This window comes from Peromyscus californicus, unplaced genomic scaffold, assembly GCF_007827085.1.
Source record: "Peromyscus californicus insignis strain IS unplaced genomic scaffold, ASM782708v3 Scaffold_2__1_contigs__length_46816999, whole genome shotgun sequence".
Classification (NCBI taxonomy): domain Eukaryota; kingdom Metazoa; phylum Chordata; class Mammalia; order Rodentia; family Cricetidae; genus Peromyscus; species Peromyscus californicus.
Window position 1 is genome coordinate 6,279,027 of NW_026294540.1, and position 26,936 is coordinate 6,305,962.

A 26,936-nucleotide genomic window follows, 5' to 3' on the forward strand; every position below is an offset into this window, starting at 1 on the left:
CCATGTGGCTGCCAAATAAAGGACTTGGTTGGCTTGGTTCTGAAGAGCGTATTTTCTAAGAAAAGGAAAAATGGCCACAGATGCAATACTTTTTTACTTTCTCATTGTTTAAGGCCTGCATTTCGATCCAACATGAGCATCAATCAAATTAAATCAGCCAGATCTAAAGTGGTCTCGTAGGAGGTCTGTGAGCCTCATGGCATGATGTGTTTTTATCCATGAAAGGGAATGGTCAATGGGCTATTATGGCTCAATTCAAAGAGGTGGTCATCTCCCAGGCTGGGAAGGGAGCAGTTACCTGGTCCGGCCTTCACCCCTGGGCCAGATTGGATGGAACACTGTTCTATTAGAGTTTTCTGTTGAAGGAGCTTGGCAGGAGCAGCTGGGAGGGAGGCCTTTGTGTGCTCTCTGTTCTCCGCTTCTCACACTATCCAGCCTGTTGATCGCCTTTGCGTTGAAACTGGCCACTAAGAGCTGAGGTTGGATCAGGCTAGACAACTGCAGCAGAGTCAGACTGTAACCCCGTGCTTTTAGAGACCGCTCCTGACTAACAGAAGGCAGTGCCATCCCTTCCTGCAGAACTGGGTCTGCAGACTTTGTAGCACACAGCTGTGTTTTGGCCTTTAGAGTTCCTCTGGCTAGCCTGGGAGAGAAGTGGCATGCACTTTCTTTATGTGCACCAGCAAGGCTTCGTGGGTGGCGCTGTGGTCCCGACCCCATGTTCTTTTACTGATTTGGTCAAGAGACCGAGCTGAATACTAAGCAGCAGAAAGCTTCGGGCACTGATGAAAAGATCCTCCTCACTGCACAGTGCGATTACAGAACCCAAAGCCATCGCCTTTGATTTGTTGGAGTCATTAATCAGTGTGCGGGCTCTCATCCCTTCACGAGAACAGCAAGCCTCGTATTTAATTAGGAAGCTGTTGGCATAATGGTCAAGATGTGAACTTGAGGCATGAAACCAGAGAGGATGGAGGCCTGTGGGCTGTGGATCCTGGAAGGTGGCCGGCCACCGAGCACTGCCTTCCTGTCCCCCACCCCAGAAGGTGGCCGGCCACCGAGCACTGCCTTCCTGTCCCCCACCCCGGAAGGTGGCCGGCCACCGAGCACTGCCTTCCTGTCCCCCACCCCGGAAGGTGGCCGGCCACCGAACACTGCCTTCCTGTCCCCCACCCCGGAAGGTGGCCGGCCACCGAGCACTGCCTTCCTGTCCCCCACCCTGCAGCTCATCTCTCTTGCCATTGTAGTTCAGTTCCCCTTTTCTCGTAACTTTCCTTCCAATTATTGAATGTATAAAGACTCCCAGAGACAGCTAGAGAGTGTCCCTGGCCCTTGGGTTCCCAATGGGCCTGGGGATCCCTGCGAGTTCTTGAGGTTCTGCTGTTTTCATAATAATGTTGTCTGGTTGGCATAGTTCACTGTGTTATACTACATTCACTGTGTTAACATCTTTACTTTCTGGGGTCCCTGATAATTTTTACAGCATAAATACTTAATTAGCACCCAGTGGTTTCATTGGCGTAATCCAAAGCTTGTCTCAGGTATATCACCATCCTTGAATCCGTGTTGTGTGATTCCTTTCTCCAAGTTTAAAGGAAACTTAAATATCTTGTACTGTTTTCTTTTCAGTTTTTGAAAAGATTTATTATTACTATTATTATTATTATTATTATTATTATTATTATTATTATTATTATTGGTTTTTCAAGACAGGGTTTCTTTATGTAGCCGTATCTTTCCTGGAACTTACTCTGTAGACCAGCCTGACCTCGAACTCACAGAGATCCTCCTGCCTCTGACGCCCGGCTAGATTTATTGATTTTTATTTTATGTCTATGGGTGTTTTGTCTGCACGTCTGTCTGCGCTACGTGCATACTATGCTGGAGGAAGCCATAAGAGGGTATCAGATCCCCTGGAACTAGAGTGGTATAGGTGGTTGTGAGCGGCCACGTTGGTGCTGGGAACCAAATCCAGGTCCCCTACAAGAACAAGTGCTCCTAAGTGCCGAGTCCTGTCTCCAGCCCCTCTTACTGTTTCCTTTCTGGGGTCAGTGGGGGTGGTCAGTAAAGCCGATGGTTGTGCTGACATACAGAACAGGGTTAGTTTTACATTCTGTATTCATGCCTCCCCATCAATGATAAAGCAGACCCGTGGTGTCGGTGGCTCAGTACATTTGGCCTCAGCGAGGTTTGGTGTCTGATGGGTCCAAATGATCCAAAGCCCCCATTATGGTGAGTTTTCATGGGAATGAATTATCCATGACTGAAACTTTAGATTCCAACTGGACAGTTGAATGAGTTTTTTTTTGTTTTTTTTTGTTTTTTTTTCCAGAGCTGAGGACCGAACCCAGGGCCTTGTGCTTGGTAGGCAAGTGCTCTACCATTGAGCTAAATCCCCAACCCCAAATTATTATTTTTTTTTTTTTGGTTTTTGAGACAGGGTTTCTATGTGTAGCTTTGGAGCCTGTCCTGGAACTCACTCTGTAGACCAGGCTGGCCTCGAACTCACAGAGATCCACCTGCCTCTGCCTCCCGAGTGCTGGGATTAAAGGCGTGCGCCACCACCACCCGGCAAATGAGTTTTTAATGGTGCGGAGTTACTGGAATCTTTGCTATTAATAAAATGTAACAAGGAAGAAAGTGTAAAGGGCTTTGTCACCCCTGTGTGTCCCAGGGAGCCTTAGCTTTGAAAGAACTCATTCCACACTCTCTGTTTCTTATGTGAGCGTTTATACCAAGTGGAGGGGGAGGGGAGGTGTGGTGTATGGATGGATGTGTCTGCATGCGTATGTCATGTGAAGTGGAGACCAAAGGTCTGAATCAAGGGTGCTCTTCTAGTGCTCTCCACTCTATTTTATTTGAGACAGTGTTTCACTAAACCTGTAGCTTGCCAATTGGCTAGACTGACTGGCCATTGAGTCCCTGCAATCCTCCTGTCTCTGCCGCCCAGCCCTAGGGTTACAGCTGTGCTCACGGGTGCTCAGCTTCTTAGGTGGGTGCCGGAGAACAAGCTTAAGCCATCCCCCCGCTTCATTTTCATATTTTCTAGAGTGACCTTAGCCTGGTGAGGGCATATTTAAATAGAGCAAATTGGCTCAAAGACCGAAAATCTCTACTATCTCTTCCTTTAAAAAGCAACAGTAATAACAAAATAAATTACAAAAACAACACCCACAAATCTTGCTGACCCTGATGTAGAGGCGATTAGTGTCCGAGACTGTTCTTCCTTGATAAATCCTTCATTTTGTCCATGGTGATCATGGTGAGCATCGGAGAGGCCTGAGGGGGCGTCATGGAGGCAGACTCTGCTTGGTCATTGGTTGCAAATGAGATCTCAACAGTAGTACAGATGGCTTTGTTCTGAAGCTGGGTAAATATTATTCTTGCCCCAGCAAATTAGTCTTTTGTTGATGCTGGGTATATTTAGTCAGCATCCCATCACGGTACGAAGTACCCGAGATAATTCACGTATAAAGAAAAGTGATTGGTTTGGGGTCACAGTTTTGATGGCTCTTGTCCGTGACTGATTAGCTCCTTGTGTTTGGCTCCATAGCAGAGCAGTGTGTGGTGGCGGGGGAAGTGGGGGCACACTGAACACGTACTGCTCACCTCGTGACCAGAAAGCAAGGGTGGACGGGGAGAGTCAGGGGCCGGACCCACAATCACTTTCAAGGTTATGACTTCAGGGACCTCTCACTAGGCCCTCAGTAACTCTCAGTAGTGGGTCTACATAGGCAACATCTGGACATAGATTTCCAGTTGCCCTTGTCCCGCCTGAAGGATTTCTGTGTGGTGTGGGTCTGCTGGGGAGGCATTCCTTTCACCCTATGTCCATGGCAGGCCTTCCTCTCATCTTCACTGGGGAAGAGATACTTGCGCTGGCTACTTGAAAACGTTGCTCTGTTGTCCTCAGGCACAGCCCTCCCACAGCACCATCTGAACATCTGACGTCCGTGTTCATGTGTGACTGTGCTGCTCAGGTTGTTTTGTTTTTGTCAACTCAACACAAGCCAGGGTCATCCAGGAAGAGGGACCTTCAAATGAGAAAATGTTTCCATCAATTGGGCCTGTGGCATTACCGATAGATGCGGGAGGGCCCAGCCCACTGTGGGTGGTGCCATCCCCTTGGCAGGTGGTCCCTGGTTGTGCAAGAAAGCAGGCTGAGTGAGCCACGGGGGAACAAGGCTGCTTCAGTTTCTGCCTGCAGCTTCCTATCCTGTCTGAGTTCCTGCCTTGACTTCCTTAGTGAAGGACAACGGCTTTGGTCATGATGTTTTACTATAGCAATTGAAACCCTCCCCAAGACAGTGTCTCTTACTGAGGAGTCTAGTAGGGCAACTGCGGACCAGAAAAACCATTCCACCCATGTCTGGCTCGGTGACCCAATGATTGTATTGTGGTTACTCATATGAACATGGACAGCAGATTATGGGCAGCTGTACTATCCAGTTCCCTTCTTTTGGCCATCATTTACTGTGTATTCTCAGGAAAGCCTTCCCCTTGCCAATGAAGGGGAATATTGATAGGCCCAGGCCCCTGAGGACCTATCATCCAACCTGGAAGACAGCAGCCCAACACTTAGCTTTTTGCCCTGTGTATAATGGTCTTTATTTGCCTGGTTTGATGAGTTTCTTGCTGCTGGTTTTAAGCAACTGGGTTGTGATGTGCTTAAGAATAATTGTCTTCATCTTTCTTCTTTCTTTTTTTTTTCTTTTTTTTTTTTGTTTTTGTTTTTTGAGACAGAGTTTCTCTGTGTAGTTTTGGAGCCTGTCCTGGAACTCGCTCTGTAGACCAGGCTGGCCTTGAACTCACAGAGATCCGCCTGCCTCTGCCTCCCGAGTGCTGGGGTTAAAGGTGTGCGCCACTGCTGCCTGGTGTCTTCATGTTTCTTAGGCTTCGAGTTTGCTGCAGTTTTTGTATCTGCGAGTTCAAAGCTCTCAGCAGCCTTGGACATTTGTGGCTGTTGCTTCTTGCAGCATTTCCTCCAGCTCACCCCAGAAGCCTTCAGAGACTCCAGTTAACGCATGTCCTGCTCCCAGCTGCCTCAGCTCTCTGTTCGCTTTTACAACTCTGGAAAACTTTATTTCACTGTCATCGCTGGGTTTTATTTTGTATAGTTTCTGTTGCCATGCCTTCGGGTGTACTAGTCTCTATCTAACATGTCTCTAACCGGTTATAAATGTCTTGGAAAATGGACACATTAGAGAGAACATCATAGTTCTAAGGTTTTTAAGTTGCCTTATAGACTTTGATGGAGAACAAGTTTTGTATAGGAAGATGACTCCTTTTGCCTCTGCCCGAGACTGGATGGTTTGTTGACTCTAATCCAATCTAATCTAATCTAATCTCTCGGGTCTCAGGTCCCCTGGGGAGCCCCGCCTCCTCTTCCCCTCCTGCCCCGTCAGTTGTCCTTTGACAGCTTGGCTGATTTCTGCTGCCATCCTGCCCTAAGTCACCATCATTGCTTTCTTGACAGGCAACCCTGCCCTCCTGGGGGCTTCCTGCTCTGTGGTCCCTTTGTCTCATTTTGATCTGATTCCCACGACATCCCAGCACTATTAAGACAACTGTGAGACCATGTTCTTCTTCTTTCCCTTGGTTTCCTGTTCTTTGGACTTTGAATGAACCCCAGATGCCTTTCTGGGCTTTTTTTTTTTTTTTTTTTTTTTCCTTTCTCTTGCTTTGATTTTTTCCAAAACTGACCACGACTCAGAAGAAAAATCTAATTTTCCTTGCAGTCCAATGCAAGAGAGAATATACAGTCACCTTTGGAGGTTGATTTTCAGGACCTCTCACCGATACCTCAATTAGCAAGTGTTCAAGTCCCTTCCATGCAATGGCCTGGACCTTGGGCATGTCCTCTTCTGTGCTGTGAACCATTTCCAGAGCGCTTAGAATACTAATACAGTTAGGATGCTGTGTTTTCTCAAGAATAATGAAAGCCCATGTTATATTCAGTACCAGTGCTCTCCCCCCGCCCTGTCCTGGTTGGGGCTTCTCTGCTGTGATAAAACACAGTGACCAAAAGCAACTGGAAAGGGAAAAGGCTTCTTTCATCCTGCAGCTTGGAGTCCACCATCCCGGGAAGTCAGGGCGGGAACTCAAAGCAGTAGCTGAAACTGAGGCCGTGGAGGAACGCTGCTCACTGGCTTGCCCTCCGTGGCTTGCTTGGCCATGGCTTGCTCGGCCTGGTTTCTGCCTGCCAGGTGTGGCACCACCCCCAGTGAGCTGGGCTCACCGGCATCATCAAGATAGACTTGCCTGTAGGCAAATCTTACGGAGGCATTTTCTCAGTTGAAGTTCCCTCTTCCCAAACGACTCTAGTTTGTGTCAGGTTGACATAAAATGAGCAGCATGTCCCCCAGAATATTTTCTGTTCATGGCTGGTTGAATGCATGGATGTAGACCCCTCTTGCACAGGGAGTCGCTACCTATATTTCATGAATTCTAAGGTAACTCAAATCAGGATGCGTCTTACAGTCATATATACACATAGCCATGCAAGGGGTTAGCTGGCCACACTGTTTCTAAATGTTACATAAAGTTGACACAACCGATGCCTGTTAAACTGGGTGGATTATGGGTCTAAATCAAAGCTTTTGAAGTCAGTGCTCACCTTTACCACCCAAGGCATACTGTCTCCTGTCAAGCCCTTCCTGTTTAATGGAATGCAACCAACAGACAGACCGAATCCTTCCTTGACAAGCTGGCTCCTGGGTCAGAGTCTAAAGAACCCGGTTCTGCCCACTCGGCACTTTTTAGTCCGTCCCCCGTGTCAAGGCCTTTCTTGCCTCGGGGTCTTTACCGCTGTCTTCCCACACCAGCATGAAGACATGGGTTACGTGTGCGCATATCTGATCTTAGCGCTGACCGGAATTGTGTTGGTCAGCTTCCCGTTACTATGACAAAACACCCAGGTTATGCAACCTGAGGGAAAAGTTACTGCTGTTCATGGTACCTGAGATTCTAGCACGTGATCCTTTGGCTGTGTTACAGTTTAGTGTTATCAAGATGGGGCATATGGTGGAGGGAGGGGGAGAGGAGAGGAGAGGAGAGGAGAGGAGAGGAGAGAGAGAGAGAGAGAGAGAGAGAGAGAGAGAGAGAGAGAGAGAGAGAAAGAAAGAGAATGTGTTAGTTCAGGGTTCCGATATCATCTTCGAGAGCCGCCCAATGGCCTAACTTGAGGGTATTTGAGATTCAAACTATAGCAGAAATTCTGCTGTTTTAGGGTAGCTTTGTCTCAGAGAAAGTTGAGGTGTTTACTCCCAGGTCAGTGTAAGGTTTTTTTTTTTTTTTTTTTTTTTTTTGGCTTTTCGAGACAGGGTTTCTCTGTATAGTTTTGGTGCCTGTCCTGGATCTCGCTCTGTAGACCAGGCTGGCCTTGAACTCACAGAGACCTGCCTGGCTCTGCCTCCCAAGTGCTGGGATTAAAGGTGTGAGCCACCACCGCCCGGCCAGTGTGAGGTTTTGTGAATCTTTACTTCCAGGTCAGTGTCAAGTTTTATAAATCTCAGCAGCTTTAATTTTTAAAAAGTCTCTGCTTTTCCTGACAGTGTCTCTTTCCCATGCATCTGTCTGTCTGTCTGTCTACTAGGCTGGAAAGGGGGTCAGTTGGAGGGAAGAAGGAAAGTTACTCATATTTTCAGAATTTGGGGTTTGGTTTGGGGCTGATGAAGAGGAGTATGGACATCGTCCTTCATTAGTTCCCCTTCCCCAGCTTTCCCCTGGTGCTAGTGTGAATATGAAAATGTCTGTCTGGTGTTTGTGATAGGGTCTGAGTAGCTGAACTCCCTCAACACGGACCCGTATGTCCCTGTTGCTGATTGCTGATGCTGGGGATGAGGTGATTAATTAGTTCCTCCGCAAGGCGGATGCTGGGGCTGCTGCAGCCATGCACCTGGCTTCTCAAGCAAATTGCTGGTCTCTGGATTCGACCCATAGCATGTAGAACTGCATCCCTACCTCATGAAAAGTTTATAATGCGCTTCTTACCTTCCAGGCACATAGAGATGAAATCCAGCGCAAATTTGATGCTCTTCGTAACAGCTGCACCGTGAGTACAAACAAGCCAAAGAGGGGCAGACGGGGGCAGAGGGCAGAGGGCAGAGGGGAGTCTCTCTGCGGTGGCATTTGTTGGTGACTGAGTTTCCGTACACTCTTGCAGCTTGAAGACCAGAGTGCTTTGTCTTGCTTTAGTTTTTCAGGGGGCTACTGGTTTTAAGGATGTTAAAACCATTCTTTAGGTTTGGGAGGGGAAGGTAGTTGGGATGGTTAAAATAGTCAAACAGTTCTCACTGTAGCTGGGTATGGGAGCACACACCTGTACAGGTAGCTGAGGCAGGAGGCTGGTGAGACCAGGGTGAGGCCGGGCTACAGATGAGAACTTACCTTGAAACAGAAAGCCAAAAACATTTTATTTTCACCTCACTATGAAACTGTAAATAGACTTAGTAGCTTCAACAATGCTTTCCAGGTAGCCCATCCCCTCCCCATGTGGGCAAGAAACTATCCAAATGCCAGGGACTGGTTTCCCACGTGGCTTCTCAGCCTGTGGCCTCTACTGAGAAGAAGGGCCAATTCAGCTGTGGACCAAGAAAGTGAATCTTCCTAACAGGGAAAAGTCTTTCCTTTAATATGCAAATTCACAATCTAGGACCCTTGTGGGTGACATCACTTCTGTGAACGTTCCATCAGCAGGCGAGCGTCACTCACGGGTTACATAATCTAGTCAAGTCAGTGAAAAAGCAAGAGTCTATTTTGATCAAAATGAAGGACAGAAATAGGCCCCCGTTAGGAGACAGGACGCCGTCCTTATTGGTGCTTCCGTGTCTTTAGTCTTTTTGTGGATTTTTTACTTTCTCGGTCCTCCATTGGTCCTGTCTCTGCTTGTACTATATACGCCTGTGAGTTTCCAGAAACACCCCCTCGCACACGTGTGTACATCTGTCCTTTATCTTCACAAAGACCTCGTCACCACCTCTAACGGGGCCCTCGGTCTTGGGTGCACTCTGTCAGAGTTTGGCATCTTAGCCACCTGAACGGCCACGTGTAGGTGCAGCCGTAGGCCGTCCCAGCCCTAGACGGCTCCCATGGTCACCTGTGAGAACCCTTTGCCCCCAGGGTTCCTGTCACTCTGACGCCAGAGCTGGGTTTTGTCTGACCTTGAACTTGATGTGAGTGGGATTGGAGAGAGGGCTGAGATTCCCTCCTCTCGATTTGCACTGTCTGTGGAAGTCCTTCATGCGGACCCGGCGACAGTTTGCTCTTTTTTTGTTTTCCGTGGTATTTTCAGTGTGTGACTAGAACCTCAGTTAGGTCCACTCAGCTGATGGGCTTTGGATCCTTTCCATGAGGAATAATCCCTTCCGTACTTTAAAATTGCAAGTTTGGCCATAAGGGAATCGGCTGGTATGTGGAATTAATTTGATTTCTGGTTTAACTTATGTTATGTTTATACTTTCTAAATTTGGTTTCTGTGAGACAATTTCTAATATTTGTTTCTTTTACCACTAGTATTTGGTGGCACGGCCTCTGGGCCCCTTTCCGAATTGACGGGGAGGGGGGCAGGCATCTAAACAGAGTGTCCTCCACTCCACATATCAGCTGGAACAGCTGGGAGACACAGTGGTCCAGCCCATGGACTCTGGAGTCAGGCAGACAGGGTTCACATTATAAAGTGGCCTCTAGACGCTCCCATTTCTTCGTTGTAAAATGGGGCTAGCCTGTGTAGCCTCGCTTCCAGCATGACATTGATGTTTCCAGTTCACAGTTAATGACTGTGGTTTGAGTGCTGGATGAGGGAAAACTGACAAGTATTTGAGTTTCAGAATCAGTACGACCTCAGGAACAGGGGCCCATTGGCATTGGAGACAACCTCACCTCTGCAGTAATTAAGTAGGATGAGGTGTCCAACGTGGGTACATGGGCTTGACCTTAGGAAAGGGCCAAGTGATGGTGGCTTCTCCGGTTACCTCAGGCTCCTAGCATAATCTTTGGTTTGGAAAACTGGCCTTTCTATGTACAGAACCCTAGGAACTACTGCTTCAAGGCATTTAGCCACAGTAGTGGGTCTCCGTGACACAGTCAAGTTCAAGGCCACTTTAAAGAGGCTATGGGAGCTTGTCCTGGGTATTTCTTCCCTTTGGATGCTATCCAAGATGGCCTCTGCTAGGAAGTGTCACCTCTGTTACTGGTAAGAGCGCTATACTCACTCAGTCACGAGGAGCGCCCAGTTAGCGATTTCACAAAGCTCGGAGGGCAAGAGACTTCCAGGCTCAGACCATTTCTGTGTTTTGAAGGGATTTTAAAAAAAGGATTCGATTCAATCTGGCACCCAAACCCCTCCCTAAGTCTGTTTTAGAGGGGAGCTGGTGGGCAAGCATATGACACAGCTTTAATTATGAATCAATCTGTCAGCTATAAGATTAAAAATAAATAATATGCAAATAGCTGCCTTCGGGAAAGTAGGCATTAAAATAGGATCAGTCCTGAGCCTTCCACTGATGCTCATTGTTTGCCTGGTCCCTCCCACCCTAAAACGCCATTGGTCCTCTTCCTTGGTTAGGTATGATGGGTCACTGTACAGTTCTGTGGTGGTGAGGTTCACAGGTAACTCCAAATAGAGAGCTTGGGGGTATATGTCATACATATATATTTTTTTTTCTGACATTGAGAGTAGACAGTTTTATATTCTTGCTTGCTCTTAGAACTGTACCAAGATCTGTTGTCTGCAAAACAGCCTACAAGAAAACCTGGCTGGCCCCATGTGGGGAAGCTTCCCTCTGCCTTGTCTTTTTTTTTAACTTGTGAAGATAGAATTAGGCTTTCCATTAATCTTTTTTTTTTTTTTAACCCTCTGTTCTTGGGGCCTAAAGGTTGAGGGACTCTCATAACTGAGTCTGTCAGTAAACAGACCATCTGCCCTCAGCGTGGAAAGAATTTACTTATGGTCACAAAGATGACCTGGTTGAAAAGCAAGGACACCAGGCATATTGGCACACACCCATAATCCCAGCACAGAGGAGGCTGAAGCAGGAGGATGGTGAGTTTGAGGCCAATCTGGGTTATATATGTCTCAGAAACAAGAGAAAGAGAAGGCCTAAGTGGTCTGTGCATCCTCGTCACCCGTTTCCAAGGACAGCATCGTGGAGGGGTAAGAGACGAGGCTTGAATTTCAGGCTGCGGTCAAGGTTTGACCTCTTCACCTGCTAGCTGCGTGCCCTCGGTGAAGTCACTTAGCCTCCTGGTTGCCCCAATTTCCCCATCTATAAAATGGAACTAAAACAACCCTTCCCAGAATAGTTGGAGGGATTGCTTGTTATACTTCAGCCCGGTGATAGCGTCTCATGTCAGCTTTATAACCTCCAAGCAGGCAGAGACGGGTCTCACACCTCACCTCAGCCACTAGAAAAGGGTGGAAGCCAGCGTGTTCTGACGTAGGCAGATGGGACGGTCCAAAGAGCGGGAACGCCCATTGCACACAGACGCACGCATGCACACGTTACCCTCATCTAGTCAAATGAGGAAAATGGAGACAATAGCAGATACAGAACCACCCATCAGATGCTGGGAATAGAAGCCAAGACAGGTCCCTCAAAGACCGGATGACACCGGAATGGAGGGACCCTTCCCTCTTTAAGAGACCTACCTCAAGACGGGGACGAGCCCGGACCCTGCCACCTCATTAGCTTTTCTCTTCTTTAGCTCTTTATAATCTTATTTTGGGCAAAAGGGAAGAGATGACAGGAATGGGTTCATAATAAACTGTATTTTTTTTTCTTGTGAATCAAAGAAAGGAAGTAGGTGCCTAAAAGCTTAAATATAACCTTGAATGGCAAGGAAATTATATATTCTCTGTGAATAGATTTTCTGCAGTTGGTCTGTTCCCCAAGAGGCTTTCAGAATGAAACACCATTTTGGTCATTAATTTATATCCCGTATCTCTCTCATGCTGCAGAACTTGAGTAGCTACAAGACAATTTAAAAATAAAAGATCAAGAATAAATATAGTATTTATTTCCTTGTCACAGATGGAGAAACCCACCCAAGTTCAAACTCATTTGAGTTCTAGAATCTTCCAGGCTTGCTTGTCCCATTCTGCTCATTTTCTCTGGGGAAGGGACAGAAAGAAACGAAACCGTTAGCCAGGCGGTGGTGGCTCACACCTCTGCTCCCAGCGCTCGGAGGCAGAGTCAGGCTTTGAGGCCAGCCAGTTCTACAGAGTTCCAGAACAGCCAGGGCCACAGAGAAACTCTGAGAAAAGAGGAGGAGGAGGAGGAGGAGGAAGAGGAGGAGGAGGAGGAGGAGGAGGAGGAGGAGGAGGAGGAGGAGGAAGAAAGAAAAGGGAAGAGTCGAATGGTTAAATAGAGACGCTTACAGTTTAGGGGAAGGGCCTACTTTGTGTAGGATGAAGACAGGTTGAATACGTGAAGTTGTCGATCTCAACTTAGCCATGGCACCGGAAGGGAGACATAGGGACCACTTGAGGCAAACTGTCTGTGGGGAGTTGTACAGCGCACGGATCTGTTTCCGGGTTTCTAAGGAAGCCTGTCTAAGTGCCTGGCCAGACTCTTCATTGCCTACTCATAGCTCGCAGTGCACCTCTAACCAGCTCACAGGGATCAACGTGGATTTCCACCGTCCAAAGAGGCCACCTGACCACATCTACCCTGAGAGGCTAGCTGCCCACTAAAATGGGCTTTCTGGGGTGCATCAAAGAAACATCCTAAGTTTACGTTCTTTAATTCTGTGTGCCTAGGGAGACTTTTTATAGTTTTAAATTGATCAAGAGAATTGAAACAAGGTATTAGGCGTGATACCAAAGCTAACAGATCACAAACTATGTCTGTTGTGGGTGTGGAAGCCCGAAACAGTTAATAACTGTAGGTTTAAAGACATTTCCTTTTAATTTACTTCTTTTGTTACATAAAATTTAATTTATGGCTCATATGTCGTATCCTAACTATTAGGAGAAAATTACCCTTAAACTTCTAAAGTATTTTATATAAATGTTCTCTACGAGCACTGATGGTAAGCCTCGGCAAAGAGAACAGACAAGCTGAACTGAAATTGGAAGTCATTCTGCCATTGAACAGGGAAATAATTTAGTAAAACCAGATTAAATCTCTCTCAATAAAACGACAATTTCATATACTTGGAGAACTCACTGTGTAGCGGAATCCATTAAAGCCGCATCGTGATGCAGTCGGTATTGTATCCTCAGAATTATCCAAGCTCCCCTTAAGATTTCTTCCTCGTCTTTGTTACACAGAATTAAATTCACTGCCTGTGATTTTATTCAAATGACCCTGAGTATCTTCCCTTGTGATTCGTCCCTGATGAAACGTTATGTGGCTTTCTCAGACTGTGGCTGTCTGCGGTGGCGGTGCCCTGTAGGTGGTGTCAAGGTCAAGTTCAGTTTAATTAGACAATTGCGATACCAGACAGCCCTCTGTCGTGACCCACGTTCCCCTCCTTGTGTAATTCTTCCTGCTATTCACTGGATCTCATTTGAACTTGCCCTGTCTGTTTAGCACTCGGTTGATTGGCTCTTGGCATATTTTCCAGATGTACCACAAGTTAGAGAGAGAAGAGACACCTCCCCCCGATACGCGTGCTGGCGAGGGAACTGGGGTTGGGCGTCAAGTCAGACAGCTGCATGTTGGTTCCCATCATCATGCCACGTGACACTGTCTCACTGCAGCTTTCAAAATCGCTAGTTCCAGAAGCATTTCCTTGCTGACGGTGACCCCTTTTTTGATCTGTAACACCCCCCTCCTCACCCCCACCCCCACAGGTCATCACTGACCTGGAGGAGCAGCTGAACCAGCTGACTGAGGACAACGCCGAACTCAACAACCAGAACTTCTACTTGTCCAAACAACTTGACGAGGCCTCCGGCGCCAACGATGAGATTGTGCAGCTGCGGAGTGAGGTGGACCATCTCCGCCGTGAGATCACGGAGAGGGAGATGCAGCTCACCAGCCAGAAGCAAGTAAGACGAGAGGCCGGGCCCTGGGGTTCCCGGAGGACCCTTAGAAGGATTTAGAAGGGTCTGGTGTGTTCTCTCTGGGGGTTCCATGATCAAGCTGGCTCCTGCAAACAGGCTCCTTGTCGATCCTGGCTTACAGCCAAGGATTGTAGTTTTTAAAATGGCTTTTAGGGGTTCTGGGGCCAGAGGTGAATCAGAAGTTAAGAGCGCTTACTGCTTTTCCAGAGTATGTGAGTTCAGTTCCCAGCACTCACATGGTGGCTCACAACAGCCTGTAACCTCCAATTCCAAGGGAGCCAATACCATCTCCCAGCCTCCATAGACACCTGCACACATGTGACTGACTCACACACTCACACATACGTACACACACAGACACACACTCACACACACAGACACACACTCCATAGGCACCTGCACACATGTGACTGACTCACACACTCACACATTCATACACACACAGACACACACTCACACACACAGACACACACTCCATAGGCACCTGCACACATGTGACTGACTCACACACTCACACATACACACACACACACACACACACACACACACACACACACATGCACATATAAATAAAAATAACAATAGGAAATCTTTAAAAGTGGATATGATTGGTTTTTAAAGACAGGGTCTCACTGTATAACCATACATACCTAGCCAGAACTTACTAGCACAGTCTAGACTGACAGTGAACTCTTGACCTTGTCCTGAGTGCTGGGATTATAGGTGTGTATCGTGTGTTTACACACACACACACACACACACACACACACACACACACACACACTCTGCTTACCCTGTGACTGGCTTTGGGTTGTACCTCTCAGATGGTAGTACTGACAGATGACCTTTGGTCTGTTGTCGACTGGTCCCCTTGGGCTGTGGGATAGAGAAACAACCTGTCTGTCTGTGAGTCTGTGGTTAGGGTCTGTCCGTGAGTCCGTGGTTATGGTCTGTCCGCGAGTCCGCGGTTAGGAGCTTGTGCTTTCCTGAAGCCGTTTGACCAGCGTCACCTCCGGGGACCCCCATCTGATCCAAGGCACAGCTAACTCAGTACTGCTGACTTGCAGACGATGGAGGCCCTGAAGACCACGTGCACCATGCTGGAGGAGCAGGTCATGGATCTGGAGGCCCTGAACGACGAGCTGCTGGAGAAGGAGCGGCAGTGGGAGGCCTGGAGGAGCGTCCTCGGGGACGAGAAGTCCCAGTTCGAGTGCCGCGTCCGGGAGCTGCAGAGGATGCTGGACACCGAGAAGCAGAGCAGGTGGGAGTCCCCTCTGTAGAAGAAGCCAGCGCCAGGTGATCGCACCCCAGTCCCCCCCGAGAGCAGCCGACAAGGCGATCAGCTGCCCCGGTGTCCTGAGACAGCTGTCTCCCCGGATGCAGGACTTTCAGAGTGATGACCAGCAGAGTCTTAGGCGAGCCAGGGAGGGGTGGACATCCTGGCTGTAAATCTGGCCGATGTCACCTGGATCCTGTGGTAGTGGCTGGTGTGCTTTTGTTTGTGGAGAGGCCCAGAAATCAAGGCAAAGAAAAATATCAGGACTTTTCTGTAGAGACAGCCTTACCAAGATTCTGATCCCAATACTGTCACCTGGTAGTGAGGTCCCCACCGTTTGAATCCTGGTCGTGAGGACTCTCTCATTTCTCTGCTCTAGAGTTCTGATGCCTTGCATTGCCTGGGTATCCCATCCCTTGTTATGTGTGTGTGTGTGTGTGTGTGTGTTCGGGGCGGGGGCGCTTTGTGTTCTAGGACAGCACGCATCTTGCTTGGCTTCTTTTCACTAGATGCCAGCAACAACTTACTTCTCAAGCTGTGACAGCTAAAAACAATCCCAGAAGTCACCCAGTGTCCCCTGGGGTGAGCATGGAACTGTACCCACTCCCTTTTCCTCTCTCTCCCCTCACCCCCGTCTTTGTTTTAAATGGTCATTTATTCTCTATTCTCCTGCCTGGTTTTCAGTCCGTCTCCGTCGTCCGTCCGTCCCCCCCCCCCCCCCCCCGCTGGATGCATCACAGTTCAGGGAGTACTGGTCTCCTAAACATGCCACCCGCCTGAAAGAGTTTTAATGCTCAGTTTGTAACCCATGGCAGCACACCACCATGTCCCATGAAGATGACCAGATATTGCCTTGAAATCCCAGGGCCTTGTTTCACATTTTCACATGGGCCAGCATTAGCCCGTGACTTCACGTCTCTCCCTGCATGGTGTCTACCCTTCAGAACTCTGGGGATGTCACCTCCCCGAGGGTCTTGTGACCCCCATGATAATTTGGTGACTATAGAATATATAACAAAATGTGCTGGCTGCATGGTCCTTAGAATAATATATAATAAAATGTGCCGGCTGAGTGGCCTGATTGCTATTTGAGTTGAAATAGAAAAGATGGCAGGCAGAAGTCGAGAACTCTGACATTGCAAGAGGACCCGGGAGCAACGGTTGCTCTGTGCCGTGTTAGTGTGTTTGACGTGAAGGACCGCGGTTTTCAAAGCCTGTCCTGTCCCTCCCTCCTGCTCCTCAGGGATGAGGCTTCCCTGGAAGTGCTGGCCACTCTCCCACAGAGACCTTCCGGCCCACACTCAGCTCAGCTTCTGTCTGAGCTGTTCCTTCAGTCTGTCAGGGAGTGGACAGATAGACAGCCACGCCTGGAGAGTGTGTGGACCGCATCATTCCAAGTCTGCTTCCGGGGCAGTTGTGAAAGGTCCTGGGCTGCTTTTCTATGCTTGTTTGGTATTATGCAGCCAAACAAAATACACTTTTTGATCTTTGTCCTCATCCTCGAGAAGCCAAGAGTCACCTGGCTGTGTGTTTCGATGTCTGTTACCTCGAGTAGAGAGTGCTGCCTGCTTGGAGAGAAGTGGGTTTGGGCTTTGGGTGGAGATCAAGGAAGCCTGACTTCTGAGAGGTGGAGCTAGGGCAGGCTTATGCAGCCCGCACGCGGATTTATCCAGGACGGCTAAGACGTTGCACACACAAGCCAAAGGTGCAAGGTGAGAAAACATAGGCCTTAGATATGGGGAAAGAAGTGCTTTTTCCTCCCTTTTACATTTGAATTTTTGTCGTCTTTAGTGGATACATTCATCAGGTTCACATTTCAACTTTTTATGAGCTCTCAAAGCACTTAGGGGAGACGGCAGTCTCTCAGATTCCAATGGGGTCTCCCACGGTCAACCTTGGCGGCGGTATGGGAGGGGGCCGTTCCGCACTCACTGCCCTACAGGGAAGCTGTGACACTCTGGACACATCCCTGTTCAGTCCGGTTGCATTTGAGAATGGCTTTTTCCTCTCCAGCCTGAGCCTTCCCACAGTCAGTCCCCACAGGAATTTTATTGCTTCAGGGCAATTTTAACCCAAGTCTGAAATGGGTCAAATTTCTGCTCCGTAAGCTGTCAGGAAGGAAGACAGCATTTAAGGTAGAGTCCACAGTTGGGCTTCTGTCCAGCCTGCAGCCTGTTTAGAAGTGGACCAGCCTCCTCCCTCCAGGTCTGTGGTGTGGGGCTCCTGAAAGCAGGGCTCTATGCTTCTCTGGCAGGGCGAGAGCCGATCAGCGGATCACCGAGTCTCGCCAGGTGGTGGAGTTGGCCGTGAAGGAACACAAGGCCGAGATTCTCGCTCTGCAGCAGGCTCTCAAAGAACAGAAACTGAAGGCAGAGAGCCTGTCGGACAAGGTGAGCGCCCATCCCTTTCTGCCTTGTCGGAAAATGTCTTTGGTTCCTCCTTTAAAGGCAGGGTTAACATGAATTCAGACACAGCCCGAGGTAAACTTACTTCATAAGCATTCCATTGCTCTCTCCCAAAATGTCAGATATGATTCATTAAGGGGCATTATTGATTGGCAGTGGCGTAGCTGGGTGTGGTGGGTATTGGGTTATCCTGATTGGATGGTGACTTTTATTTATTTATTTATTTTCTTTGTTTTTTCGAGACAGGGTTTCTCCGTGTAGTTTAGGTACCTGTCCTGGAACTCACTCTGTAGCCCAGGCTGGCCTGGAACTCACAGAGATCCGCCTGCCTCTGCCTCCTGAGTGCTGGGATTAAAGCCGTGCACCACCGCCACCTGGCTTGGATGGTGACTTTTTAACAACTACCTATCTGGGCCCCAGAAGTCCAACCCTGGGACCACAACACTATTTCATTTCTAACAGGCTTTATAAGCCTCATGTTGCCCATCCTTCAGAAGAGCACAACAGTGACCTGTCCTTTTGGTGTGATTGCAGGCACACATACTTTTTTTTTCTTTTCCTGTCCTCTGTTGCTATAAGCAAGTACTTGGGACCAGGTAATTTTTAAAGAATATATTTGGCTAACAGTTCTAGAGAAAGTCCAAGATGGTGGTACCTGCATCTGTTGAGGTCCCTCTTGCTCTGTGGTATTGATGGCAGATACTGCGTGGTGAGGCAGAACACTCACGCCAGCTTAAGCATCTCTGTAGGGAGCCACTAATGCCTCTGTGGGGCCTCACCCTTACAGCCTCATGTAACACTAATACCTCCCAAAGGCCCCACTTCCAGGCGTTGTCCAGCTGTGAGCCAGATTAAGCTTCTAATACAAGAACCTTGGGGGCCATTGAGACCACAGTAGGGCCTAATGCACACAGCCCTCAGCGTGCCGTGTTAGGAGTACGCATGCTCTGTCCCCGCCCCGTGGTCGGCAGCACATGTGCAGTGATAACGCCGGTGTTGGGCGCGTCTAACAGACTTGAAAAAATGTAGACGAGGCGCTTGGTAGCCAAAGGAGATGTCAGAGAGACGCTGGTTTCTTCTTCACACCTGTGCACGTAAAATGGCGATCGGGATTCCGCAGGCTAAATAACACTTATTCATGTTCACAAAAGTCATTTCTTGGGGCCATTGCGGAAAATAACAACCACAGGAAAAGGAAAAGGGAAAAGTGGTAACAGTTTCCTTGTTATACTGGTGGGTTTATTTGCAGTCTTGTGTGTGCTTATTCTTATTCCCGCAGACATGTGCGCACACACATTTTTTTTTTTTTATATAATTCTAGGCTTTTACTATTTATATACTTTTACATCTTTTTAAAAAAAAATCATGTAACTGGAGGCTTCTCCTGACTTATTAGATATTTTTTTTAAACATGTAATTCTGAAAAAATAAAATTGCACGCAGGCATCTAATTTGAGCGTTGCCTTTGTACAGGAAATTTGGGCTTCTTCCAATTTTTTTTTCCCCGTATGAATAACACTGTGATGAACATAAATCTCTCTGGACATCTGTGATTATTTTCTTGCCGGAAATTCATAGAAACGGAACCACTGGTCTCAAGGTTATAACTCTGCACTCAAGGACAGCTCTGACTCAGAGTCTAGCTGGTCAACATTGTTAGTACACTTGCTACGTGGAGAGAAATGGACCTCTCTGGGTTTAACGTGAACGCTGCTTTTCCATTCTTGTTGGCTATCCTTGCAGTATTTAGTAGTCACCTTCTGTGTGCCTAGCTATCCCGATACCATTTTCTCTTTTACCCGCTTTTGAGGCAGTTTTCTCTCTCACCAACAAGGCAGCCGTCCTTGGTGGACGTGCCTGGCGGTAGCCGATGTGACTCCTGATAGCCGCCGTCTCTGCCTTTCGGGCCTAGATGAAGGATCCTTGGGGCTGCTGGGCCATCTTCTCATCCCAGTATCTGTAGTCCTTTTGTAAGCCCTCAGAATACGATCATTTCATGAAATTCAGGCAAAGCGTGACAAGTGAACTGAGCAGCCACGCCCTTAAAACTTGACGCAGTGACATAGGAGACCCACAGAGGGGGTTCCGGTCTCACGTCGGGTTTTTTTTTTTGTTTTGTTTTGTTTTCCGAATGAAAACCTGTGACTTTTAGACCTTAGTTATCCTTTACATGCCAAGGTTTGGGGACATCTCAAAAAATCCGCAGCCCCTTAACGTTTCCAAATGTGGCGTCGTGGCCAATTTTTCCACATACCCAGCTCAACGACCTGGAGAAGAAGCATGCCATGCTTGAGATGAACGCCCGGAGCTTACAGCAGAAACTAGAGACAGAGAGGGAGCTCAAGCAGAGGCTTCTGGAGGAGGTGAGTGTGAGCCACCAGGAAGGGAAAGCCAGGGTGTGTGTGTGTGTGTGTCTGTGTGTGTCTGTGTGTCTGTGTGTGTGCGCGCGCATGTGTGTTGCATACATGCGCATGTGTGGGTTTGTGTGCCTGTGTACTTCACATGCAGAGGTCAGAGGAGCATGCTGGTGACTTTGTCTGTTATTCTCCTTCATTGCCTTGAGACGGGGCCTCTCACTGAAATGGAAGCTCCATATGTTGACTAGACCAGTGAGCTTAAGAGATCCGGCTGTCTCTGCCCCGACCCTGTGGGTTATAGGCATCCACAGCCATGTCCAGCTTTTTAGGTGGGTGGTGGGAATTCCAACTCAGGTCCTCATTCTTGCATTAAGAGGTGTTTTCACTGAGCCATTGCCTGAGCCCCAGGTAAGATTTTGAAAGAGGAAAGTAGTTATGTTCGGGAGATTGGATCCAAATTAGACATTCAGATTTTGAAACTAGCATCTTTGAGGTAGAGTCCTAAAGGGACCACATAACACTTCCTATTGCTTAACACAGTAAAAGAGTTTGTCTTGAAGGCCAGAGCATCTGTTATTTGTGCCTTCCTATATGGCACTTACTGGAGACTGCTGTTCTTTGGAGTTAGTATATGCCCGATAGAGGCTTAGCGAGCACATGGCTGGGTGGGGATTGTCTTTAAGAGTTGGAAGTTGAAGCATATTAAGTTTCATGTTGATAGAACACCAATGCAAATTAACTTCCTCCACACGGCAAGGGTGTGATCAGATTCTGAGTACCGAATTTCAGGAGGACTTTTGAACATGCACTTAATTCAATTAAAGAATTCTCCTGAATTCAAGATGTCAAGCTCCAGCTGATCTCCTAAATGCATCCCTTCTGTGATTCCCTGTCTTGTCTTCTCAGAACTCTGAAAATCGCTATTTAAATGGGTGATGACTTCCCACCCCCAACCAAAGTCTCATCCATGGCATCACCAGTGATTCTTCTTTCGTACTCGACTTGACCTAGCAGGGCAAATGCATGCCTGTGGACACCTGGGGAAAAGCTGGAGGAGGGCACTGTCTGACCCCTAGTGAGCATGGCAGCTCCGTTAGCCGGAATCCCATGATAATCACGTGGTCCGAGCTCTCGGGGTGCTCTGCTGATGGCTGTGATGTGGGTGTGCCCTCCCGTTCGTTCGAGGGGAGCAGTGAAAACATGGCAGGTCTGACGACTGCTTACAGTGAGGTGTCCTATAAAATCACACTTTAAAAATCGCAGCTGGAAGAGGTAGTGGCACACGGCATTAATCCCAGCACCCCAGAGGCAGAGGCAGGAGGATCTCTGTGAGTTCAAGACCAACCTGGTCTACAAAGTGAGTTCAGGACAGCCAAGGCTACACAGAGAAACCCTGTCTCAAAGAAAAAAAAGTCTATTCTCTCTAAGGGGTTGGGGATTTAGCTCAGTGGTAGAGCGCTTGCCTAGCAAGCGCAAGGCCCTGGGTTCGATCCTCAGCTCCAAAAAAAAAAAAAAAAAAAAAAAAAAAAAAAATCGCAGCGGGGCGTTTGACAAAGTTCTGGAGATGGATGGTGGTGCCGGTTGTACAACAAGATGAATGTCCTCAGTGCCGCCGAACACCACGTTTGTGTCCAACACGGGGGCTGGGGAGATGGCTCAGTTGGTTGTTACCCTGCACAAGAGTTGGGACTCACAGCTGGGTGCAGTGGCTTATCCATAACCCAGTGCTGGGGAGGCAGAGCCCAGAGGGTCCCCAGCGCTCGGTGGCTGGCCAGCTTAGCCGAAACAGTCCAGAGCTGAGGTGGGGCTGGTGAGGTGGCTGGCTCAGCCAGTAAAAAAGGTGCTTGTTACCAACCCTGATGACTTGAGTTCAGTCCCTGGTCATGGTGGAAGGAGAGAACCAACTCCCCACCAAATGGTCTAGTATGTAAGAAACCAACAGTTTGATCCTTAGCATCATATATAAAAAGAAAAAAGTGAAGTGGTTAAATTTTTTTTTTTTTGTCTGCTTGGTTTTTTTGTTTGGTTTTTCAAGACAGAGTTTCTCTGTGTAGCCCTGGCTGTTCTGGAAATTGCTCTGTACACCAGGTTGGCCTCGAACTCACAGAGATCCACTTGCCTCTGCCTCCCAAGTGCTAGGATTAAAGGTGTACACCACCACCACCCAGCTGAAGTGATTAATTTCATGTAATGTGTTTTTTTCACCAAAAACTAAAAGTAAAATTTATATATACAAACACATATGAATGAAATTCTTCAGATATAATGAAATTCACTGTATAGGTTGACTGTTCCTTATTAAAATATTTAAAGTTGGAAGTATTTTGGATTTTGGATCTTTGAAGTATTAGCATGTATGTATAATGAAGTCTCTTGGGGATAGGACCCAGATATAAACATAAGTTCCCTCACTCATATACGCCACATACACATAGACTAGCAGTAATGGTAGAGTGCTTTTACATGTGGTCCTAGGGCTGGAATCTAGGGCCCGATGCATGCTGGGCAAGCATCATAGCCTGAGCTCTGTTTGCACTCTTTGTCCAGTATTTTTAACAGGCCCACGTTTTTACCGCGACCCATCACATGAGATCAGTTGTGGCATTTTCCACTCAAGAATTTTTGGGTTTGGGAGCATTTCCAATCCGGGGTTTTGATGTTGGGAATGCTTGACCTGTAATAGAACCCATCAATCTACCAGGTGGTCTTTTCTCTGGGATGAATAGGCAATGTTCCTACATTAGGCACATGCTGGAAACAGAAACAGGACAGAAATAATCGAGGCTCCCGAGTGTCCTATTTTCCATCTGCGAAGGACAAGCTGGCCCTGACAGTTCCGTGCTTGGTCCAAGGTTACATGGTGAGTCAGTGGTGAAGCCAGGAATAGCATGCTGGAAGCCTGACTCAGCCCCACCTTCTCACTTCTGACTTAGGAGAACATTTCCAGTTTCCCAGTCTGCATCTCATGGATAGATAGATGTTTGATTAGATGTCTGGGCAACATTGATTTGAGATGGAATTCACACACCATCGAAAACCATTATAAGGCCAAAAAGAATTACCGTTACTGTCCAAAACATGGTTGGGATCCTGGGTTGTGGCCTGTGCTTCGTAAGTTTGGCCCCAACCAAAGGATTGTCTCTACAGGGACAGAGACTTTGACAAGAGACAGATGTGGTCTCAGATTTAGGAGTTTTTCATGTCATCCAGCCCCAAATTCCTCTCATGGCTAACTTCCCCTGACAGGTTTTACAAGGGCTCTTTGTCTCACTTCAGTCCCTTGGGAGTCAAGCCCGAGATGAATGTCCATTTGCTCATTGGTTAAGATTCATGACCTACACAGGGTGGAAGGGCCCTTCCCCAGCACTTCTCACAGGCAGGCCTTGTGGAACCTCTACCAGCATATTGCAGTGAATGTGGACATCATATCCTATTTTCTAGCAACTCTAATTCCTAGAAAGTCCTTTCTTATAAAAAAGAGAAAAGCGTGTAACTGTCAAGTACTTTAAAGCTAGTGTGATATCAGGATTAATGTTAACAGTCAAATTTACTTTTATATATGTGTATTTGTGTGTCCACATGTGTATGGTTGCCTGCGGGAGCCAGAGAGGGCATTGGATCCCTGAAACTAGAGTTACAGGACGTGTTGAGCTGACATGGGTGCTGGAAACAGAATTTGAGTCCTCTGGATGAACAGCAAAAACTTTTTGTTTTGTTTTCTTTTTTGAGACAGGATTCAGCAAGAACTCTTAACTACCGAGCTGTCTTTCCAGCCCTAAATTATTTGATTAATAAACTAGGGGCTGGGGGAATGTAGCCTGACTGATTGAGTGATTGGTTGCCTATTGTGTGCAAGGGCCCGGGTTCAATCCCCAACAGTCTAAAAGAAAAAATAAAAGCCTACCCACACAAAACAAAAACAAGTCAAAAAACAAAACCTATACACACACTCAGGAACAAACGTCCCTCACTAACACAGTTATCCTGAGCCAGGTGTCTTACTCAGGACTATACATGAATTTGTTTGTGCCGTCCTTGCGGGAACCCTGCAGGACACCTGCGTGCTGTCTGCGTGGTCTGTGTGTGGTTTGTGCGTAGGGGAGCATTTCCACCTCTCCCTTGGGCTCAGCAAACCCCGACGGTTACTTGGCTCTTGGAGTAATCAAGCCATTGACACTCAATTAACCTACGAAATTACACCTGTCTGCCCACAAAGTTTGTTCTTAAACACCTCTGTGCCCCGTATTTATTCAGCTGGCGTTTTAAAAATGCCACCCTGCCCAGCTTTTCCTTCCTGTTCACCGCGATTGCTCACGCTCCACTTCTGTCCCTAGTTCCCTGCGTCACCCCCCCAGTTTCTTGTCGCTCTCATAATACTGTTGGACAGGTCTAAGCACATCCCCAACTTTGGCCCACACTCATATACGGGGAACTCTGGCCCACAAACACAGCTCCCTCTGTGTCTCTCTGGGCAGCAGGTAGATGCCTTGAATAACGTTTCATAGAGTCCACACATCAGTTTTATGACAGTAAATAAACAGCCGATTTCTTGGAGAGCCAATGGAGAAGTATTTTTGGTCCAGCTGTCACCAAATAGACCACTGTGCCCGTGACATGTTTCCCTGGTTCCTGCTTGCTAATTAATGTTGTCCCCAGACAGTGGAAGAAATGAAGGAAGGAAAGCCCTTGGATTTTAAGGCACTGGAACTGCCCTTCAAGCAATATCTTAACTGCTTTCTTCTTTGTGTTGTTGTTTGACTCTGGTTTATTTTAGAAATTCCAAGTGATGCACTTCAGCCGTTACTTTTCTCTTTGTTCTGGTAAAATACATGACAGAAGCAACTGGCAGGAGGAAGTATTTATTGTAGCTCACGGCTTCAGAACCGTCCGTCTCTATCAGGGGAGGGTTTGGAGGATGCGCGCCAAGGCAGCCAGGCAGTGTAGAGCAGGAGAAAGAGGGGAGCTCAGGGGAAGATACGGTCCCCAGTGACAGATGTCTTCCAAGGAGGCCACACCTCCTACCAGTCAACATCTCCCAGTAGGACCACTGTCATACTGTGAATCCATCAAGGGGCTCATTAGGCCAGAGACCTAAGATCTAAGTGCCCTGGGCATTCATCAGGAACACTCAGATACGCTTCATGAATCTCCTCTCCATCAAGCTGACCATTAAGTTTAGCCGTCTTGCATAATAAGTGTGGCCGGGTTGGGAGAAAAGGCCGATGGGAAAGTGTGAGAGCACTGAACTGGAAGGGGAGAAGGAGGAAGGACAGACAGAGACTGCCAACATCAGGCACTTACTGTATGATGGGCACTGTGTTCAGCTTGTCACTCAGGGAGGCAGGGTCTTACACCCCTTCGGAAGAAGCCAAGGCTGGGCAGGGCAACGCGAGGAGGGATTTAAGCCAGGATCTAGACGAGTGCAGGGTCCAGGTTCGATGCCTCTTGCAGTTGCGGCCACAGAAATGCGAAGTAAACGCAGGCCGAAAGCAGAGAACCTCGAGGGCAAGAGCCATCCAGTCTGAGGCCCTTGCAGCTCCCGTTCTGCTGGGGTTGAGGACTGTGGCGTCTGCCTGGAACTGTTGGAAAGCTGCCAGGATGTTCTTCACTTTGCTTTCTTCGTTTGCTTTCCCTCGTTCTGCAGCGTCTAGACCATGAGGAAGAGGGCCTGTGGGACCTCTTGACTGGTTGAGTGACTGCCGGAGGTTAGATGAAGCCAAGCATCATCTCTCCGGATGGAGCGCATTCTAGGAAGGGGCCGCTCGGCTTAACACTGTAAAGATTAGAGAGCTTTTTCAACACCAACGATCTCCGATATATGAACCTTATTTTTTTTTTCCTTTGGGTTTTACCAATTCCTATTGCATAGCTAGGTTCTTCTTTGTCCCTGCGCTGCGGAAATGTGTCCTCTAGTTGTGGCTATTTATGTACTCGAGTGCAATCCTGAAGTCGGGCTGATGTGATTGGCTTTGTGCACACCACACAGCCTGTCCAGTGGCTTTCCCGGGCACTCATTGAGGTCCCAGACACTCCCGAGTGGGACAAATGGAGCTGATTGTCATTGCTTTGTTGTCAACTCTGGATTTTTGCTCTGAGGTACCAAAATGGTTTCCTTGGTAGCACAGAGTGGGCAGTTCTGGACTTCCTGTTACCTTGCAATGTGAGATTACAGGCATGTGGCCTCCAGAAGGTCCTAGAAACTTCTTTTTTAGCTATGCCCTCCTGACTTGGAAGAGAAAACAACCAGTGATTCTGGAAGGAGGTGCTTTGACAAGGGAACATCCCGTGTCACACCTGAAATTGGCTGGGGAATGGGAACCACCGTGGGAAGGAGGTGGTCCTCGGCGCGGTCTCAAGCCTCTTATCACCCCCTCTGCCCCACCCACCAGCAAGCCAAGCTGCAGCAGCAGATGGACCTGCAGAAGAACCACATCTTCCGCCTGACGCAAGGGCTGCAGGAGGCTCTGGACCGGGCAGATCTGCTCAAGACTGAAAGGAGCGACCTGGAGTATCAGCTGGAAAACATTCAGGTGAGGGCCAGCAGGGGGCGCTGCGGACGGCTGCTGCCTCCTCCTCCTCCATCTCCTTCCTCCCTCTCCTCCCTGTCATTCCCTCCTTCCCTCTCCTCCTCTCGCTCCTCTCCCCCACCCCTGTGCGGTTGTTAGCGTCTTTTGTTTGTATGCTGCGTGTGTTTCTCCAACATCCAATTATGAGAAATTTCAAGCGTTCTTTGAAATTGAAAGATCTCTCCATTAGTATCCGCAATCTGAATCCCATAATTACCCATTTGTATTTTTACTCTTCATATACCTGCTGGTTGTTTGTTTATTTGGGAAATATGCCATAGGTTGTGTGTGAGGTCAGAGAACAGCCGTGGAAGTCAGTTCTCT

The 26,936-nt window shown here is 48.0% G+C and overlaps 1 protein-coding gene across 13 annotated transcripts in view; it reads left to right on the top strand.

Annotated features, from left to right (window-relative positions):
* Positions 1-26,936, top strand: part of Cit (citron rho-interacting serine/threonine kinase) — a 179,907-nt gene that overhangs the window by 122,693 nt on the left and 30,278 nt on the right. For all 13 annotated transcript variants that reach the window (XM_052755142.1, XM_052755143.1, XM_052755144.1 and 10 more), the window contains 6 exons: positions 8,000-8,053; positions 13,796-13,993; positions 15,076-15,269; positions 17,539-17,674; positions 19,948-20,052; positions 26,436-26,576. In XM_052755142.1, the coding sequence (XP_052611102.1) occupies positions 8,000-8,053; positions 13,796-13,993; positions 15,076-15,269; positions 17,539-17,674; positions 19,948-20,052; positions 26,436-26,576 (828 nt within the window). The remainder of the gene's footprint in view (positions 1-7,999; positions 8,054-13,795; positions 13,994-15,075; positions 15,270-17,538; positions 17,675-19,947; positions 20,053-26,435; positions 26,577-26,936) is intronic.